We start from the raw sequence: 19,687 nt of genomic DNA, 5'->3' as shown, positions 1-19,687 counted from the left end.
ATAAAAATGTATTATATCTTAAGGCGTGTAGCGTGTAGCGTGTAGGTATTGAAAATTAGTTTTATTCATTATAATACAACTATAAAGTATAATAAGTACTTATAAAGATTCATATAGGCATGTATCCACGAGAAGAGTCCATAAGGTAAGACTCCCCAAAATGTTTTAAGGACCTTTCCATAGAATCATTTTTTTTTGTTTTACAATAATAAAAATAAATCTTGGGTACGGTCCCGGTAGCGAACTCAGAATCATTTTTTCTGAGAATTTTATGCTAATAATAATATTTTCTTGTTATATACTTACCATATTGATACTAGAGGTGAGTGTTATTTTATAGAAATACATTTTCATGAAAAAAGACATTAGTTGTAACCCAAGCCCTTTGTACTTGCCTGATAATGGGTAGAAACGAGAATTCTATTTTTGTGAGTATCTATATATATTAGGTTTATTATTTAATATATATATATATGCCCGTTTCTTATAGTATATAACTTTTTTATTTATATTTTAAATTCTTAAATGGGTCTATAAAAAACAATATTGTACGTTATACAATGAATCGTATTCTTGTATTATACCTACAATATACAATTTTATCAGAAATTATCTTTCATAGAATTACTGACGATTAGCAGTGCTTCGACATACCTACCCGAAACACTCTGTAGCTTCTTTAACCCATTAACCCATTGTAGTGCAGTAGCTAGGTTATAAGTAAGCACATTTCTACAATATTGAAAGTCGAAATAATATGCATTATTACGACTTATAACCTAATGATTTACCTACGTCCTTATAACCTACACCTATCTACTTAACAAATATCGGTATCATCGGAGGCGATATAAAACAATGAACTGATAATATTGTACGTTGAAGTGGAATTCATTCAGAATTGATTATAACTTATTAAACATATAATAGGTATATTTGTTTAATTTATAACTATTGCAAAATATCACATATCTATATCATATATGCATATAAAATCTTTAATCCTTATCATTTGACAAAATATTGTCCTTAAAATTAAACTTGGTATACTAAATCAACTACTTATATTTAAAATTAATAAACGTCTTTTAAATTTATATGTAAATACCATATAGAAAAAAAATTTGGTTTGTTAAGGTGAAAACTTAAAGAAATAGAGCGATCTTAGGTCAAGAATATTTAAAACACATTAAGAGAATGATTATAATATACTTATTACCGTGTTTGTAATAAAGGTAGGTAATATACTATACACGCCTCACGGTAAGTTGTTTTGCATAACTATTTATAACTTGTAAACATTTAGCAGGTTCACATAAACAAATCGATATTTTAGTTGTACTCATAAGTATATACTCCACTTTTTATGGACTATTTAATTTAACATTGGCGTAACTATATGGTTGTTCAAGTTCAATGAAGAATGTTCAAAAACCCTTCCAACAATTTTAGGTGGACTATTTGCCATAACTGAATAATGCACTAGGTATTTAGTCAATTATTTGAATGTGCAAGCTCAACAATATTACTTTTGTCCATAAAAAAAATTAATGATTTATGTATTAGTGAATACTGTAATACTGTATAAGTGCATTTATCTGTACAGCATAAATTTAACACTTATTAGTTATTAAGTACCTAATATTTAAAAATAAAAAATAAAATTCGAAGTAAAATTTAAATATGAAAATATTTTTAATCATCTAAAGCATTATTTATCTATACCTGATTGTGATGAGCAGCAGAAAACTTAACCCCAACGTTTTCCATTTATATGGTTTTTGGAAATGTTTTTTTTCAATTGAAAGAATTGCTACCTATATATCTGACAGTCTTGTGTTCATCATTTTATTTCTTAAATAAATTTTGATATGTCGGAAGCTAGAAAAAGTTTTCTCCACCCCAGCACTGAAAAGAGGTATGATAATAAATTATGGCAAGTACATAGTAAATATAGTTCATTTGTAACATTCTAATAGTTGTATGAAATCAAGTATAGTGGTAATTTAAAATTTTAGTTTTTTCTTCCAATGTCTATATATGAGTTTGGGTATTAACTTATGTTTAGATTCCAAGCTTTCAACATCAATATCGTAAACACCATAATATTTGGTACATAATAGGTACCTGATGATTTTTAAAAGTCTAAAAAAAATTTAGGTATTTTTTTATTTTCAGGGTACAAGACACTACAAGGAACTTATACCAGAGAATATTGGATTATTATCAGAAAATAGAAAATCTTCGTTATAGTTCATCGATCATTATATCATCGATTATAATTATAAAATAGACAGATAGACAATAATGCAAATAATGCAATGTTAATATTTGCCATTTGGTGACCATTCTTATGATGCAGTCACCACTCACCGCAGATTAAGATATAATTTTATATTAATTCAAAAAACGCTATCTATTAGCATGTATTATAAATACAATTTTAGTCACCGAAAACCACTATATAACTATTAACATAGAACAAACCTATCTGCCTATTCTTAATCGATGATTATATCAATTACACATACATAAACATCATAGATAATATTTATATTACATTATCTATGTCTCTATGGTATACAGACATATACAATGAACAAATGTCGTGTGGAAAACCCGACTATTATAAGTGAATGCCGCTATTTTTAAACACTGAATTATGGCTTATGCCACATTTATCAATTAAGGTGAGAGAAAAATTATAATAGTCATTAGTCATTCTATTTACTATTTAGTAGGTAATAGGTATTTACGATTAAATAATAGGCCTATCATAAATACACTTGTAAACTTTGAAGTAGGTTATTAAATAGGTAATTAAAATACATGTGAAATCAGACTTTGGTGGTATAATCCGCCGTCTGGGTGGTTGGAAATAAGTGTTATTAGAATATTACTTGAGTTTAAAAATCATTTAAATTATAATTTTATTTAGGTAACTATAACTTAGTTTGATAGGTACAGTTAAACACCAGTTAAAATATCTGCGAGGGATCCTTAGGGGGAGGGCAGCCGTCCACCCATGGCCACCGTCACTGCTACTACAATTTAGATTGATTAGGCCCAAAGATGGTGAAGGACGACTATCCCGCTTCCAGAGTATTGGACCCCCCTTCCTAATTAATTTGCTATAGGTTAATGTTGTACTTAGTTATTAGAATACCTAGTAGAGTAGCAGTTTTTATATCAGAATTCTGAAATCTTATTAGGCAACAAAACATTAACTTTTGGGTTTGATAAGTTTACCAGTATCTGACTCGAAAATAACATCATCTGCTGAATAGGTATCGTATCTAACAATTTATCTGACTTACAAGATTTTAATATCATACAGTTAAAGTTAATGATAGAAATCAATATTCTTGTCATAGGTTCATTTGTTTGAAAAATAAATATTGTTGAAGTATTTATATTGTTCAACTTTGTGATTATATATTACACTAATTCTATGTTTCATATATTTTTTCTATGTATCTAGTTTTGGTACTTTCAAAACTTATATTACCTGCATTGAAATTTGACACTAATCAATATATTATAATTTATAATAATTTTGTTGGTACTCGCTTAATGTAGCAAATATTTATTTAATTCTCATTGTATATTCTACTCAATAAATTTAAAAATTCTTATTATTATTTATTTGTAATACACGAATGTGTTCATTATTTATCTTCCAGTTCTGAAATTATTTATATATTAGTTGGTAGGTATAGTGCTAACTTTAATTTGTTTTTATTGCAAAACATGCCATTAAAGAATAAAAGATTTAGTTGTTATAATAATTGTTAAAAACCAAGTTAAAAAAAAAAAAAATACAGCAGTTATATTTTGAAATTGCCAAGTTATTTTTAATTGTAATCCAAAAGTAGAGTAAAAGTTAAGTATTCTGTTTTAACTTCTAATATAGGCAATAACTTTGGCATAAAAACTTAATTTCTAATCAACATTAGATTAATTTCAACATTTCTGCAGTAGATTTGTTTATTTTCACAGAGAAAACTTAATTAATATTTACTACTTATTTATTCGATTTGAGTAAAATTATAAATTATCAACTTGAGCATTTAATATAACATTTAATATATCATAACAAAATCACATATGATTTTACAGCAATCTAAAAATATATAACATGTACTCTTTTTTATAAGTTCCAAATTTAGAAAATAAAATAATTTTGTTTTTTTAATATTTATTATATAAAAATATTAAATGCACAAATTTGAAACTGTTAAAAAAATTGTGATATCTTGTAAGAAATAGTTCAACCTAAGAATAGTGGAAGTTGAATAATTAATTAATAATAAAAAATCAATTAATTCATATTACAAATTTTGGTGCTTATGCAGTTAAGGTCTACTTCCCCTAGGCAATCTACTTGCATATATTGTATCCTCGACCTTAGATAAACACAGTGGAAATTAAACCATATTCATATTATACTCATTCAAACTATTCGAAACATTTTAAAATCATGCTTATAAGCTGAAAAAAATTTTATATAATAAAATGATTTATTGAATATTTGTTACTTTTTAGATATTATATTATTCAAAAGATTGTTCAATTTTGTTTTATTAATTGTAGTAAAATGTTGAATCAATAGACCACATATTGTATTAAGACTCATTTTTTGATATAGCAATGTATAGTATCTTATAATCTAATTTAAATTTTATCAAATTGTGAATTTAAATACTGTAATTGATGGTTGATCAAGAAAATACAGTAAAACACTAATATCTTTTAATATTTTATACTATACATAATATACTTATGTAACACATAAAACATATAGTGTATACTCTGCTTAGAATAATATAATCATTACAATCTAATTATGTTTTACAATAATATTATAGCAATATATGTGTAAGATTTAAGGAATATAATTTATAAAAATATGTAAACCTCAAATTATATGTATTAATTCATGTAATTTATTTGAAATGAATATTAAATGTGCTTTTATGTATAATATAAGGATAGATAGACAATTCAAATAGAAAAGAACATAACCACAAATAGAAAAAAAAAAGTCTTATATTTTAAAAACTAAATTTTAAAGCAACAGAATTACTTGATACAATTAAAACATGAATAGCGTATTATAATTTACTATTTTTTAAATTGTATGATTAATGAATTATTACATATAATTTAATTAGTTGCCTATTTATCCAGTGTATTAAATAAATAAGATAGGTATGAAAAAAAAAAACATTTTTTTTTTTTTGAACGACTTGAACAATGATATTTACTATATGTAATATAAAGATAAATAATATAAAATGCTGCTACCGCCGTTCAAAACAATTCTCTTTAAATGAACATTAGCTTATAATTAAATATGTATAAAAAAAATTAAGGTTTCCTACAAATTAATATTACACACACACACACATTGATAGTAATAGCTAGTTATTATTAATTTTTTTTTTTGAAAAAAAAAAATGTATATGTATAAAGATAACCCAGGAAAATTGTCAAACGAAAAAAAATACACTTGAGAGGAATGTAATGGATGAATTAGGCTCTTTCACCACGAATACGTCTAGCCAACTGAATATCTTTAGGCATAATGGTGACACGTTTGGCATGGATAGCGCATAAATTGGTGTCTTCAAACAAACCGACCAAGTATGCTTCACTGGCTTCCTGAAAAAATTATAATTTGAATATAAGAAAATGTATTGTATTAAATAGAGTTAGTGATATTGACAATATCTTTCAGTAAAATAGTAGGTATCACTTACAAAATTCAAATTGTAAACTACACAAAATTAATTAACACCAAAATAGAATTTATTGAAATAAATAAAAAATATAGATAATTAAGCTATAATTAACCTATGATGATATCAACAAGACTTATAAAATAATATTACTTGTAAAGCTCCAATGGCTGCACTTTGGAAACGCAAATCTGTTTTGAAATCCTGGGCAATTTCTCTGACCAAACGCTGGAACGGCAACTTACGGATCAGCAACTCAGTGGACTTTTGGTAACGACGGATTTCACGAAGAGCGACAGTACCGGGACGATAACGATGAGGTTTCTTCACTCCACCTGTGGAGGGTGCACTTTTGCGGGCGGCTTTAGTGGCCAACTGTTTACGGGGAGCTTTACCTCCGGTAGATTTACGAGCGGTCTGCTTTGTACGAGCCATGGTTCAACTGAAACAAGTACGAAAATCAATAAAATCTGCAATCAAAACACATTAAATCAGCAACGTTCAAGGTGGAAGGAGATGGGAAGACGAGCGCCAAAAACCTGGCCGGGTTTGTTGCGGACCAAAAAGAAGTCGTGACGGGCCGACGGATATTGCGTTATAGTAAGCGCTAAGGAGATCACGAAGGGATCGTAAAGTTTTGTAGTCTTAGGTACTTACTACGCGTAAAAGGTGACTGGAAAGATAAAATGAACGACTGGAGAAAGATGAACGTGAACGGACGACGTTAGAGAGCGGAGACAAACCACAACACGACAATGAACTGCACTAGCGATTAGACAATGGCGACGGTTTGTTTGTGGTGGAGAGATCTACGTCATTGATCAAGGCATCAGCGGACGGGTGACAGTAACGGAGTTGCTGATTGGCGAATAGAGTGTCTAACAGTCGACGCGATTGGCGAGAATAACAGACACGGCGATTGGATGGCGTCCGTGTGTGCACCATTGCCAACATGATATTGCCGCGTTTTTTTTTTTACCCACTGTCCCCTTTCGCGCCAAAATCAATGTACACAATTATTTTAAAACGATGATCGCTCAGCAGTCGGCTGCTGTGTCCTGATTACAATTTACTATTTAGGCATTTACGATACGAGAAACATTTAAAACACAAATGTTTAATTTTTCATCGGAAAATAACAAAATTCTACATTTTTGTTTTTAATAAAATCATAAAAGTATAAAATAACTATATCAAAACGTTCAATAATTTAAGTATGTAAAATAGCAGTTAATACTTACAGTATAACACAGTATTCATTTAAATTGGCACGTCCATTTAATACATACGAGATGACTATACCAATCTTAAACGCAACATATGTTTGTTACTTTTTCAATAAATCTTACAAAATTAAATTGTTTCATAAATATGGACCACCTTTAAAAAAAAAGAATAAAATGTATTAATAATATGCAATTTTAAACATAGTAAATTATTGACAATCATTTGCTAAAATGTAACTAAAGTATTAAAGAGTAGTTGTATAATACCTATTTGTAATAGTAATTAGTAATAATAACTATTTCAACATAATTTACAAGTGAAATAGTATCATATTTATATAATTGTATTTTACAAAAGAAATGTACTAATAAATTATTGAAGATAATTATTAATACTATAATTAACATCTTTCAAATTCATAAAATTTTTTAATAATGAAATAAAATTAATAATGATTAATAAATTGTTATCATAAAAAATCAATGACAATAGTTAATCGAGCAAAAATTAAACCTAAATACTGTATCTAAATTGATAAAATTATTTAAATGTTTTATATAAATAAATAGTTTTTAACTCATTTAATTGGTACAAACATATTATTTTAAGTTAAATTTGCCAAATATTACTATTATATAAGTTTAAAATAGTAGGTTAAAACTTACAATGGTCCACAATATTAACATTTTTCAAACAATTTGAACATTTGAATATTATTCAGTTTTTTCTTTCAATTGTTCTCCAAATGAATGCAATGTATTTAATAAAGACTCTTTAGAAGTCAAACTATTTTTTAATAATAATGTGTAGTGTTTAATTGCAGACTTAAAATAATCAGGGTTTGATGCAAATTGTTGCAAAATTCTTTTAGTAACTGTATCATAATCAGACATTAATTGATCTAATTCACTCTCATTATTATCATGCAACAAATTTTGTGTATGTACATTTTCAACTAAAATGTATTTATCATATTCTTCAGAAGATTCAAAAATATCATTTTCAATAGGCTCTATTATTTTATTATCATCAATTATAAGCTTTTTAACCGGTTCCATTGTACAAGTATTGATTTTATTACTTTTGATAGATACTTGAGAAGTACTTAATGTTGTATTTTTCTGTGGACTGTTACACTTATCAAAGTGTATTTTATTTAATTTATTTTCTGCTGCGTGAATCTTCATAGAAGTATCTTTACACTGTATTTTTTGTATTTTTTTTAGTTTCTCATTTTCTACCAGCATATGATTATGACGATGATAGAGTGTCACAATTGCTTTAAGAGGGATCATTATCACATTATTATCAGCCATTGTATTTTTAACAGATCTAAAAATAATTGCAAAAAGTAATTAAATTTAAATTTATTGTTATTAAACTAATTTATAAGTCAATACTTACAAAGCTTCACTGCATTTTTTTATTCTTACAGTTAATGTGGCTAGGCATCCTGTGTGCTTTGGATGAGGATTTCGATACTTACTGGGAAATGTATTATGAATGCATCTATATACTTTCTGAAAATAATCATAAATGTAAAAAAAATAAATGTTAAATAATTTAATAAGTTGTTAAATATTTACATTAAATATAATTTTTGAGCTTGGTGACTTAGTGAACGATTTAACTCTGTAGGTAACCTTAGATTTTTGTTCTAATTCTGAAAACCACACAAAAAATACATCCACAGCACAATCAGCAATCTCAAATGTTGATCTCAATCCATCATTTTCGAAATGTTGTATGCATATCACTTTGTAAACATAATCTACAGGTACTAAGTTCTAGAAATAAATATTATTAAGATACCATTAATATAATATTTCAAATGATATTATAAAATGTTAAATTTTCAAACTAAACTAAATTAAACTTGGAGTGTATAGTTTGATTTTAAATTTTGATAAATAAAGCATAAAGTAATTTACCTATTATTAAATTTAAAGCTAAGAATATTATCTAAGGAATATTATAGTTTTTATTAATATTAAAATATTTAAGCATATTATGAGCATTTTAAAATTTTACTATTTTTTAATCAAGTAATAATTCTCTTTAAAATCGTTAACTAAAAAAAAAAATTATATTAAAATTAATAAAACTTGCTGTAGTCTAGAGTTTACAGTAGATGCTGTAAATATAAGTATTCTCTTTTACTATTCTTTTCTATTTTTAATTTGATGATAGACTAATATTTAAGGTAACAAGTCACAAAACATGTTGGTATAATTTTCTTTTAAATAATAGCATTTATATTAATTGTATTAAAATATTTAACAATTTAAAATATTGTTTTATCAAATTATGTATTAAAAAATTAATAATACCTTCAGTAATGGGTAATCTTCTAAATTGCTGGGCTCAAATGTTATGCAATTATTAGATCTGAAAATAAAATAAATTATTGTTTTAATTATAGCCTTATATAGTATTATTATTAAACATACAAATATTAATAGACGCTTAATAAATATTAAGAAATTGTAATGGTAACCAGGTAACTATCTTTCAGAAAGAATAATTCAAACAATGTATTATTTTGATGGCCAACCTTAAATACTATAAAAACAAAGTATACCTTCAATGTACTCACTTTTTGATTCTTAAGGGAGCCGTGATGTTGACTTTATGTTTTATACGTTCATGTCGTCTAAGTGAACTTCTTTCAACAAATGCAAGTTGACATAAAGGACATTTGTGTTTGGATTCTTTAGAGGTAGTAGAGGTAGTAATGCTATGCTTTGAAGTAGAAGCTAAAGTTGTCTTATGTACATTCTCCATGTGCCTTTTTAAATTTTTTCTGAGACTAAAATCGTTATTACATATATCACATATATGCATGATCAATATTTATCATAAAAATTGGTTAACCTATAGTTAAAAAAAAAAAATGTAATTGATTGGTTACACTTATAACTAATTATTACAATTATAAAAAATGTTAATACTTTGATATTGGTTTTTTTTTTTATTACAAAGATACCTATAATATTAAGCAGAGTATATAAATATATATCATTAATATAGAAGTAAGTAACTTATAATTAAATATACTCCAATGTTTATTATTTTTTATATCTAGACCAAATAATTTGAAATAATTTTAAATTGTATTATCATAATGAATACTTCGTAATTCATACTACTTTTTATACCAATTGTTCTTAGCTGACAATTATAAGTCAAATTGAAAAAAACATTATTTGTGAGTATTATTTCATATTAAATACATTATATTAAAAAGAGCCACAAAAATATTTGGATAGTTTAATCCCCCAAGCCATCAACTTGTTGCGTCTTTATTGTTAAGTTCTATTGGATACTGTTTATAAAAACTTGATTTGGTTAAACAATAAATTATTTAGATGAAATATCTACAATGACAATATGTCAAGTTTGATGTAGCTGTATAACAATTAAGAATGGAGTAGGTAGAGATGAGTTATAATTAATATAATTACCTAAATATAAGTTTTAAAATATGAAAATAGTTATATTATATATATTTTTATAGTAATTAAATTGTATTTTAAGCATTGTTCATAACATAAATATATAATAAAAGTTCAAAAAAAATTAATTATTCATACTTGAAAAGTTGAAAGCGTTAAAGCAAGTCCGCCTCCTCACTCCTTAGACTACTAAAATCTCACACTTCAACACTTGTCATGTTTTAGTCAATTATCATTCATCACTATCACTATCATTGTATCACCACAGAATTTATCATGCTATCATACAATCGATGCACGTGCGCCATGATACAGCAGACAGCTGTATAGTACAATACAAAAATATTAAAATTAAAAAATCAGTTTGATTCAATTGTAATGATTGAAAAGCGACTAAATTTACCGGGGACGGTTATATGTCTTTAAATCAATTACTTATTGTAATGTAATAATATTACCTCTCCGATACTTGTAGCGACTTGCCTAGTTGCCTGTTGAAACCATGGTTAGCGTCTGAGGACTGAGATATAAGATGAGGTGATTTGTATTTTAAAATAATAAGACTTTTTTTTTGATGTGTGTTAATTTTATGTAACTTATTAACACACATCAATATACGTATTTAAAATTATTATTACAAACGATTATCACTAATACTAACTACGTCTTACTGCATAGACAATCTGCGTATTCTTTTACACTCGCCTTTGATCGTCTGTACATTGTACAAAAAGACAATAACATGTCTGGGGCCGTGACTGAAAACTGAGCTCCTTATATGTAATATGTTAAATTTAATGTTTTGTATGTGTGTACGTAGTACCTACATGTGTGTGTAATATCTTATCGTTATATTTTGACATTTTGTCCTATTCTATATTTTTAACTTATTCTTATTCTTAATGGCTAACAATTATTATAATTATTTTATTACACATTTTAAATTTTAAAAGGATATGATGGCTTAAGCGCACATCATTATACTATTAAACTATGAAAGTATTAACAGAAGATGTACCAAAATGTTTAATCGTAACTTGTTAGCGTGGTTGTAGAACTGATATTCTGTTAACATATCAATACAAATTCAATTGTTTTTACTAGGTTTCTAATGATATTATTAAATGTAATTGAATGTCTGTCAATGTCTAGTAAAAATCGATTTTCAAAGAGTTGGTTTCTGGTAGCAAATTGGATCTAGACGATCTAATTGGTACTTTTACCCCTCAAACTTCAAAAGACTCAAAAATAAAAAAAAATTCTCAGTACTTTCTTTTTATAATTGGAAAAAACAAAGATAAATATATATAATAATATATATATATATATAACAGAAAGTTTAACGTAGGTAACTCCAATTATCGATGATTTTTTTTTTTTTTTATGTAACTCGAAAACGATAAGAATAACCGTAGATTTATGCAATGTTCACCTAATGTTTTAAATGCTTGTATAATTATTTTTATAATATAATAAAATATTTTCTAGCTTGTTTTCCTATAGATGTTGGATAATAAATTATTTGCAATGTAGACATACTTGAAAATTTAATTCAAAGCTTCTCTAGTTATTACCTTCTCAATTAAAAAATATTGAAAATCTATACACAAATTGCTTTTATAAATGTTTAAAGTTAGAATTTTGTCTAAAAATCGCGGAAATTAAAATAATTATTTTGTAATTAATAAAATTGTTGTTTTTATACCTAAGATTTGAAAATTTAATACAAGGTTCTTTAAAAGTTTTTCAACTTACACATAAAAAATTGTTTTTTTAATTGCCAAATTGATTGTTTATTTTTATGACATTCAATATTCACCCGTAATTTAATTATTTATCTGCAAACAATTTATGATGTTTTGTTGTATATTTCAAAAATGAGCTCTAGATACTTGAAATATTCACCCAATTTTTATATTTTTATTATGATAAAATTTTTAAATATTTTAAATATTTTTTTAGCTATTTAAAGTCAGAAAAATTAAAAAAAAATTATCAATAAAATAAATGTTGATTGAAAATTATTCACTTGATCAAAATTCTTAAAAGTTAAATACAAACTCCCATATAAGTTATTATTAAATTTATAAAAAAAATATTAAAAAATACATGGTCAACAATCTTTCATATGAATTTGAAGTCATTTTTACAACATTTGTCAAAATTGCAGAAAAATTGGAAGCTTTTTTGTAGTTATAAATTCATTAAAACTTTTCTTTCTAAACCTAAATTTTAAAAATTTAATACCAGCTTCCATATAATTATATAAGTAGTTCATACTGAAACCATAAAGTTTAAAAAGAAAATCATATTTTATTAATATAAGTATACTTGCTGTATACAAATGTTTTTTTGTTTTACTATAGTTGGGATATGTGGGGCATTATTATGAATTAGGTATGATTTTAATATTATTTTTTATCCTCGACAACTTTTTAAATTTTGTCTTTGTATTTTATAATAATTATAAATAAATATCTCTGTATTAATGTTCTAAAACCAATGATATTATTAAAGATAACAATAGCTAAGTTGGCTTGATGTCGTTTGTGGTGGATTATAATTTATAGTGTATTACTCAGACTATATAGTGTGTAATGTGATAATTATAAAGAAAATTTAAAAATGCTAATAAAAAATATTAATAATAATTATGTAAATGTTTTAACTTTTTTTTACCTTTAAAATCGTTATAGTAGGTATAATTTATTTTATTTTGATTATTTATTGTTTATTACTTTTTGTAATTCTTTAAATGAGTATATAATAGAAATTTCAAATTACAATAACAAATAACTAATAAGTAAATAATAGAAAAAAAAACATATTTTTAAAAATATAATTTCAACATAATCATCATTCATCAATTAACGCAAATATAATATTTAGAATGTAAAATATATTAATGAAAAAATTTGTTACAAAAAGAGAGAAAAAATATGCTTTTTATAAAAAATTATTATTAGTAAATCATTATCATTAATAAAAAAAAATAGATAATAACAATGAGATTTTAATAATACTTAAAATAGGACAATAATTAATAAATATTTAATCTTTTTTTTTTGATGGACTATTTAATACAGCAGAAGGACAAGTTGTATTGTTTAAACAAGAGGTACAACGAGGACCTATAGGTCTGCATATAGTCTGCCCAAATCCAACTAACATGTGATTAACTTCACGCCAAAGATCTTTAGGTAACCAAGATTCTAATTCAATACGTGTATTTTCTGGTGTCTTGGTAGTTTTCTTAACCCATCCCAAACGATTACTTATTCTGTGCACATGAGTATCTACACCTGAAAAATTTAAAAACAATGTTAAATTTAATGTGACTTTTAAATAGACATAATAATATAAAGGTTACACCATACCAATTCCAGTAACTTCATTCCAGGCACAACTCATACAGAGATGAGCCATTTTAGGTCCTACACCAGGCAACAGACATAGATCTTTTATTGTGCTTGGTATATCACCATTATATGTGTCTTTTAATATGCGAGTTGTACGCTTGATATATTCAACTTTCCTCTAATAAAAAATAAAATTAATATTTAACATAATTTATTTCCATGACAATAACATAAATTAACAAATTTTAAATTGTACAGAGAGAAATATTCAAAATATCACCTTCCAAAATCCAACAGGATAAATAAGTTCTCCCAAATTTTTGTCTGAAATTTCTAAAATTTTATCAACAGTCAGGCCATGCTGTTTCAAACGTTGCATGGCTGCAAAATTAACTTCATCTTTTGTTTGACTCGATAACATCAATGAGATTAGTACATGATATCTAATCACCTACAGCATTGATAATTACAACATACAAACATATTAAAAATATTCACAAAATGAATATTGTAAATAATTATTATATTAACAATAAATTTTGTTAAAAAAAAAATTAAATGGAATAACTCAATAACTAAGATATTTGACGTCAAACTCAATAAAAATGTCATCTATACATTACAAGCCTTTGATCTTTTTAATTATTTCACTTCAATAAAATAAGTAGAAAATATTATTGAGTATAAATCATGTGTTCATACTTCCGGTGATTCATTTAGGTCTGCAGCTTGGTCACATCCCATGTTGTCTACAGGTGCAACAATTTCTTTACGCATTTTTCTTATATTATCCAATGTATTTTCCCAATTTGGTGGCTTCCAATCAGAATTTGTAGTTTTTTCATTAATATCAGATTTTATTGTCAAATGTTTTCTTTTTTTGGCTACTTGTACATAATTTTCAACTTTGTTAGAACCAATTTTATCGGTTAAAGAACGTTTTTTCCTCAATGATTCAAACATTATAATCAAAATGAAGTGCTAAAAAAAAACAGTTTACTAAAGAAAAATAAAGAAAAAAATAGGTAATTAAACATTTGATGTAGTAACTATTACGATTTCAAAACTGATTTTTATTGTCTCTTTTTGATGTGTTATTAATTAGTGTATTAATGTAGTACTTATAAGTTGTACCTACATAAACGAGTAATTATTTTAAAATGAATTGATAAAATGTACATCAAAATTAGAATAGAATATTTACCTTGCCTATCTTGGTAGCTTACCTATGGGCTATGGCTATATAAGAATTTAATTTATTTTAACATTTAGAAAAAAAACAAGTAATTTAATTTTAATCATCTCTTATCACTCATCAGCTTATCACCGGTATAGAAAAACAACTGGACCAACTAGCACGTGCGCACGGCTATTTTATACTCGGTTATAAATTACTTATAATTATTAATATTAATGTATTTACCTTTTTAAAGGCGGCGATTATTATGATTTAACGGTTAGAAAGAAATAATATATTTTTGAATTAATTAGTGTAGCCTGTATATGTACTTGGTATACGTGTTATTTATGGTGTAATTTAATATAATTTAATAACGTATACCTACTTACTAACTACCTACCTACAATATACACTGTGATAAAGAAATGGCGCAATATATTATTACATATTACTATAATACTTGGTACCACAGAATATAGCAATATAGGTGATCAGTGGCAATGTGTAGCAACTAGCATTAATAATATTGTGGTCGACATTCAAAAATATTGAAAAACTACCACCCCTCTAATTTCATTCATTTTATTACCGCTAGGGTTTTTCCTTCATACCAGTTATTCCTCCTTAGTACCTGTCATTTTAAAATAGATTATATTATTTAAACTTATGTAACAACGTGATACTCATACAGTGATGCTCATATGACGTGCTTTTCCGATGATTTACATTAACATAATATCATTATAATATCTACATTCTACTACATAATCTGATGGTACGATGGTTTATTTCTATTTTGTTTATACATGCTTATTGCTTATATTATAATAATATAATATATATATCATCATAGGCGTGTTTACGGGTTTTGCCTGTCCTGCACAGGCATGACCTGCGAAATTTGATTTAACTTACATTATTAATTGTGGTGCATAATATAACCTTATTTTTTCTCAGTTTTTGATTTCATACATTTATTTTTTAATTTTCATCATTTGAATTTATAGCGTTTATATTTATAAGACTATAAAAATTGATAATTCTAGTGCAGTAAACCCATCCTCCTGGATATGCCACTGTTGTGCACGACCTGCGAATGAGGCCTAGACACGCCTATGTATATTATATATGTTTATCTTACTGTTATGGGACAGAAGGTTTTGTGGCAATAGATCTAAGGTTCTAAGTTTCTAACTGTTCTAAGCCACTTATTCGGATCCAATCCAATTTTACGCAAGTCAATGTGGGCATGGCTCATGACTGGGTCTTTGAATAAGTAATTTTAATGAGCCTCGACGCCTATTATAAACGTTTAAAACAATTTTACTACCTTTTAATACATCCCGATAAATTTATATCATTTAAATTAAAAATAATTTATTACTTAAATTATTAAAAATAAATATAATCTACAACAGACAACAATGTTTAACGCTTTTTATATCCTTTTTTTTTTTATGATTTATAGGTACACATTTAATAGAAAATATACCTTGTGGCTTGTTGCCAAAAATAAAAAAAATTCAATAAATATTAGTTAAATAAATTATACTCAAGTTATTATCTATCGTAATAATTGGTTCTATAAATTTATAATTGGAAGATCCTAACTTATTAATGATTTCATCTTCGTTTATATATTTGATGAAATATTCCTCAACACACAGACGAGTTAAATGATATTGTTGGATTTTAAAAGATAATCATTAAATTTTAGTTTTAAAAATCCGAAGTTTTGAAAATATTTGTTCACAATTAACTTGCGTGTACGTAAATATTTAAGAAAGTATTTTAATGTTTATATTTCACAATGTATTGAATAAACTAACCGGCACATATTATTTTTATGCTTTTTTAATACTTATACATGAAAATAAGTGTTTATCCTTTTTTATCTAAATATTTATTAGCTAATACAAAGATATATTAATACATTATTATTAGTATTTTATAAACATTATAGTTATTCAATTTAGTTAGTATGTAAGTATAAATATTTTAATATTTATATTTGCTTACACATATTAAGATAGGTACTTTTCAGTTTTTTACTATAAAGTTTTATATTTTTTCATTCGTTTGTAAAATTCATTAAAAGTTAAACCAAAATTAATTTTACAGATCATCAGTCAGTTTCAATATCAGCCGGCCCAATCGGGACAAACTGAATGACCGGTCATAACATCGGAACATGTCGTTAAACCGGGACAAATGGCAAACTTAGATAATGACCGCGGAATAAATTTGGAAAGAAATGACAAACTGGATGACAATGTGTCAATGTTGCTATACGAACTTACGTTTAAAAAAGATTGGCACCAGTTACTACCTCGGACAATTGATTTCGCAATGATCACTGTGGCCCAAATCCTAACCAATATTATTTACACAATATATCCAGCGATGGGTTTATATAGTGATGACCTGAAACGAGTGCTTTCAGAATTTAGTAATTATATCAATATTAAACATATTTGTAGTTTGTATAATATATAATAGTATTTAAAAAATGTTGTACCTTTGTATTTGTATCAATGGAAATAATTTTGTAGCAGTTCAGGAAAATACAACGTTATATTTAATATGTTTAATTTAATTATTTTTAATAAGACACAATAGCCAATAATGAAATTAAAACAAAATGGTTTTTGTGTCAAGCAGAAAAAAAACAATTTAAGAACTACATTGAATAAACTAAACAAAACAATAAGGTAAATTGTGAGAAACAATAACAAAAGATATTATTTTACATGGTAAAAAGGAGATTTAAGTTTACGGTTCACGACTTATATTATAATTATATTACAAAAATAAATTGCAGGTCTTGAAATTTTAAACATTTTTAACTTAAAAAAATATTATTTTTAGTCTTATCAATACCAATGGCTATCATAATGGTCATCGTGATGGTCGTAGTGGTCATCATGGTGGTAGTGATGATCGTAATGATCGACTGTCTTGTATATATAGACGGGCTTCTGAATGTATACGGGCTCTTTGATGTAAACTGGTACTTTGTGTACGTGGTATGGTACGTGGATAACGTGGTGTTCGCTAAAAATCATAAACAATTGATTTATTAATATAGATGTTATAAGTTATATAGGGATTTAAATTTTAATACAGAATAATTTAATATAATATATTTTATACTTATATAGTATGATCTAGAAAGTAGAAAGGTTTGGTGTGCACCTAAATAATTTATTACTGTGCATATTCATGATAGTTTATAAAATTGGTATTAAACCATGATTGATGTCTGATGATATTATGCGACTTTTTTTAAAATAAAATTGCATGTGAATTGTGTACAGAATCATCACGATTTTACGATAAAAAATTGATGTAAGACTGTAAGAAGTAAAATATTTTCTTATGAAATTTCTGCAAACATTGTAAAAGCTTATTATTTCTACGGTCTCCTATTTATATATTTTTAAGCTCATGAGAAAATAATGGAAATTTAAGATATTTGTGTAATATTAAAATATATGATTTTAGCTTTTTTACATAAAAATGAAAAAAATATTATTGTTGATTCAAAGCACAAAAGTTATAATAAAAAACATAATATGCGTTTCAAATGTAAGTATATAATATATACCGGTCAAATAATTTATCTTTCTTTTATAAAATAGTATAATTAGACTTCAATAGTTGTCTAATTTCAAAACCAAAAATGTAAATATCATATACAATTCATGATAATTATGTGTATATTGTATGTTTGTATGTGTTTTTTAGGTACCTATATACTATATTGATACAAGTAGTATTAAAATAGTTCAATATATTTAAATTACCTAGTCTTAAATTTATAATGTATCTAAAAGTTTTTACTTCAAAGTTTTTTTTTCAAAAAATTGTATGATAAAAAACTTTCAAGTTAAAAGTTAAACTATAAATATGCTCTGTAAAATCCATTGATAGATATTAATTGTTGTTTGAAAATAATTTATAATTAAATAAAATGTAATAAGTCAATAGGTATTTTACTTACTGATGTTTTGGTCCGAAGAACAGAGGAGTTGCAGTAGCCATCGAGATAATGGTCAAAAGAATAGCAACCTTAAATAATTATAATAAAGGTACATTAAATTATTATGAACGAATCAATTTTAACGTCAATAAATCGACAAACGAATTTAAGCATATAATAAGAAAATACGGATAAAACCCGGTTGTATAGTCGTTGTAGATAAAGCTAGTTAATAAATTTCAAAAATCGTGAAAAATAACAAATAAATGTATAGGTACTCACTGAGGTTTTCATTTTTGCAGTTGGTTGTGGAGTCACGTAGATAAAATTTAATATATTATAATATATTATAGACCCAATCGGATGCGTTCTCGTTCACGATTACTGGCGTACAAGTTGTCACGTTCTAATCACGCACGATTATATATAGGTAGCCAGTGGTACACCCAACTACCTACCTGCCCATGGGAGCGCGCGGTACATTTCATGTATATGCTGCTCAGACGGACTAGGACGGGACCGGGTTATTATTATTGTTTGTTTGAAGAGTAGTGTAGGTATTGCCTAGAAGGGTTGACCCGCGCACTGCAAATGTCCAGTATAGATATAATATTATCATAACGCTTGCATGTGTGTGCCTATATTATGCGCCGTGTTATGCAACGACTCGCTCGGTATATTTCGCTGTTTCCCTCACCGCCGGAGACGGCGGACAGGCCAACGAGATCACGCACGGGTTACCT

At 26.1% G+C, this 19,687-nt stretch overlaps 4 protein-coding genes across 11 annotated transcripts; all 4 read right to left on the bottom strand.

Moving 5' to 3' along the window:
* Positions 1-5,229: 5,229 nt before the first annotated feature.
* On the bottom strand, positions 5,230-6,555 carry LOC113561240 (histone H3.3). 2 transcript variants are annotated; one of them, XM_026967548.1, is made up of 3 exons: positions 6,399-6,555; positions 5,895-6,183; positions 5,230-5,664 (listed from the first exon to the last, which is right to left on the bottom strand). In XM_026967548.1, the coding sequence occupies exons 2-3, from the start codon at positions 6,174-6,176 to the stop codon at positions 5,536-5,538; spliced, it is 411 nt and encodes a 136-aa protein (XP_026823349.1). In that variant the 5' UTR covers positions 6,177-6,183; positions 6,399-6,555; the 3' UTR covers positions 5,230-5,535. The 2 variants fall into 2 exon arrangements, with proteins under 2 accessions (XP_026823349.1, XP_026823350.1); XM_026967549.1 differs by having other exon boundaries at positions 5,895-6,211; positions 6,399-6,536.
* Positions 6,556-6,597: 42 nt separating this feature from the next.
* Positions 6,598-10,960, bottom strand: LOC113561238. 3 transcript variants are annotated; one of them, XM_026967541.1, is made up of 9 exons: positions 10,882-10,960; positions 10,562-10,745; positions 9,565-9,842; positions 9,299-9,356; positions 8,555-8,755; positions 8,373-8,488; positions 7,634-8,300; positions 6,983-7,121; positions 6,598-6,730 (listed from the first exon to the last, which is right to left on the bottom strand). In XM_026967541.1, the coding sequence occupies exons 3-7, from the start codon at positions 9,810-9,812 to the stop codon at positions 7,682-7,684; spliced, it is 1,242 nt and encodes a 413-aa protein (XP_026823342.1). In that variant the 5' UTR covers positions 9,813-9,842; positions 10,562-10,745; positions 10,882-10,960; the 3' UTR covers positions 6,598-6,730; positions 6,983-7,121; positions 7,634-7,681. The 3 variants fall into 3 exon arrangements, with proteins under 3 accessions (XP_026823342.1, XP_026823341.1, XP_026823343.1); XM_026967540.1 differs by having other exon boundaries at positions 6,673-6,799; XM_026967542.1 differs by having other exon boundaries at positions 6,673-6,799; positions 9,565-9,777.
* Positions 10,961-13,370: 2,410 nt separating this feature from the next.
* Positions 13,371-15,129, bottom strand: LOC113561239 (endonuclease III-like protein 1). 5 transcript variants are annotated; one of them, XM_026967545.1, is made up of 5 exons: positions 14,987-15,129; positions 14,485-14,781; positions 14,063-14,233; positions 13,801-13,960; positions 13,371-13,725 (listed from the first exon to the last, which is right to left on the bottom strand). In XM_026967545.1, exons 2-5 carry the CDS (start codon positions 14,743-14,745, stop codon positions 13,475-13,477), a joined length of 843 nt encoding a protein of 280 aa, XP_026823346.1. In that variant the 5' UTR covers positions 14,746-14,781; positions 14,987-15,129; the 3' UTR covers positions 13,371-13,474. The 5 variants fall into 5 exon arrangements, with proteins under 5 accessions (XP_026823346.1, XP_026823344.1, XP_026823345.1 ...); XM_026967543.1 differs by having other exon boundaries at positions 14,485-14,763; positions 14,987-15,104; XM_026967544.1 differs by having other exon boundaries at positions 14,485-14,763; positions 14,839-15,066.
* A 2,549-nt stretch (positions 15,130-17,678) lies between these two features.
* On the bottom strand, positions 17,679-19,387 carry LOC113561241 (uncharacterized protein DDB_G0272718-like). Its single transcript, XM_026967550.1, has 3 exons — positions 19,227-19,387; positions 18,966-19,033; positions 17,679-18,016 (listed from the first exon to the last, which is right to left on the bottom strand). The coding sequence occupies exons 1-3, from the start codon at positions 19,236-19,238 to the stop codon at positions 17,836-17,838; spliced, it is 261 nt and encodes an 86-aa protein (XP_026823351.1). The 5' UTR covers positions 19,239-19,387; the 3' UTR covers positions 17,679-17,835.
* Positions 19,388-19,687: the final 300 nt, after the last annotated feature.

Source organism: Rhopalosiphum maidis, chromosome 4 (assembly GCF_003676215.2).
Source record: "Rhopalosiphum maidis isolate BTI-1 chromosome 4, ASM367621v3, whole genome shotgun sequence".
Taxonomy (NCBI): Eukaryota; Metazoa; Arthropoda; class Insecta; order Hemiptera; family Aphididae; genus Rhopalosiphum; species Rhopalosiphum maidis.
This window is presented reverse-complemented; position numbering and strand designations above follow the sequence as displayed.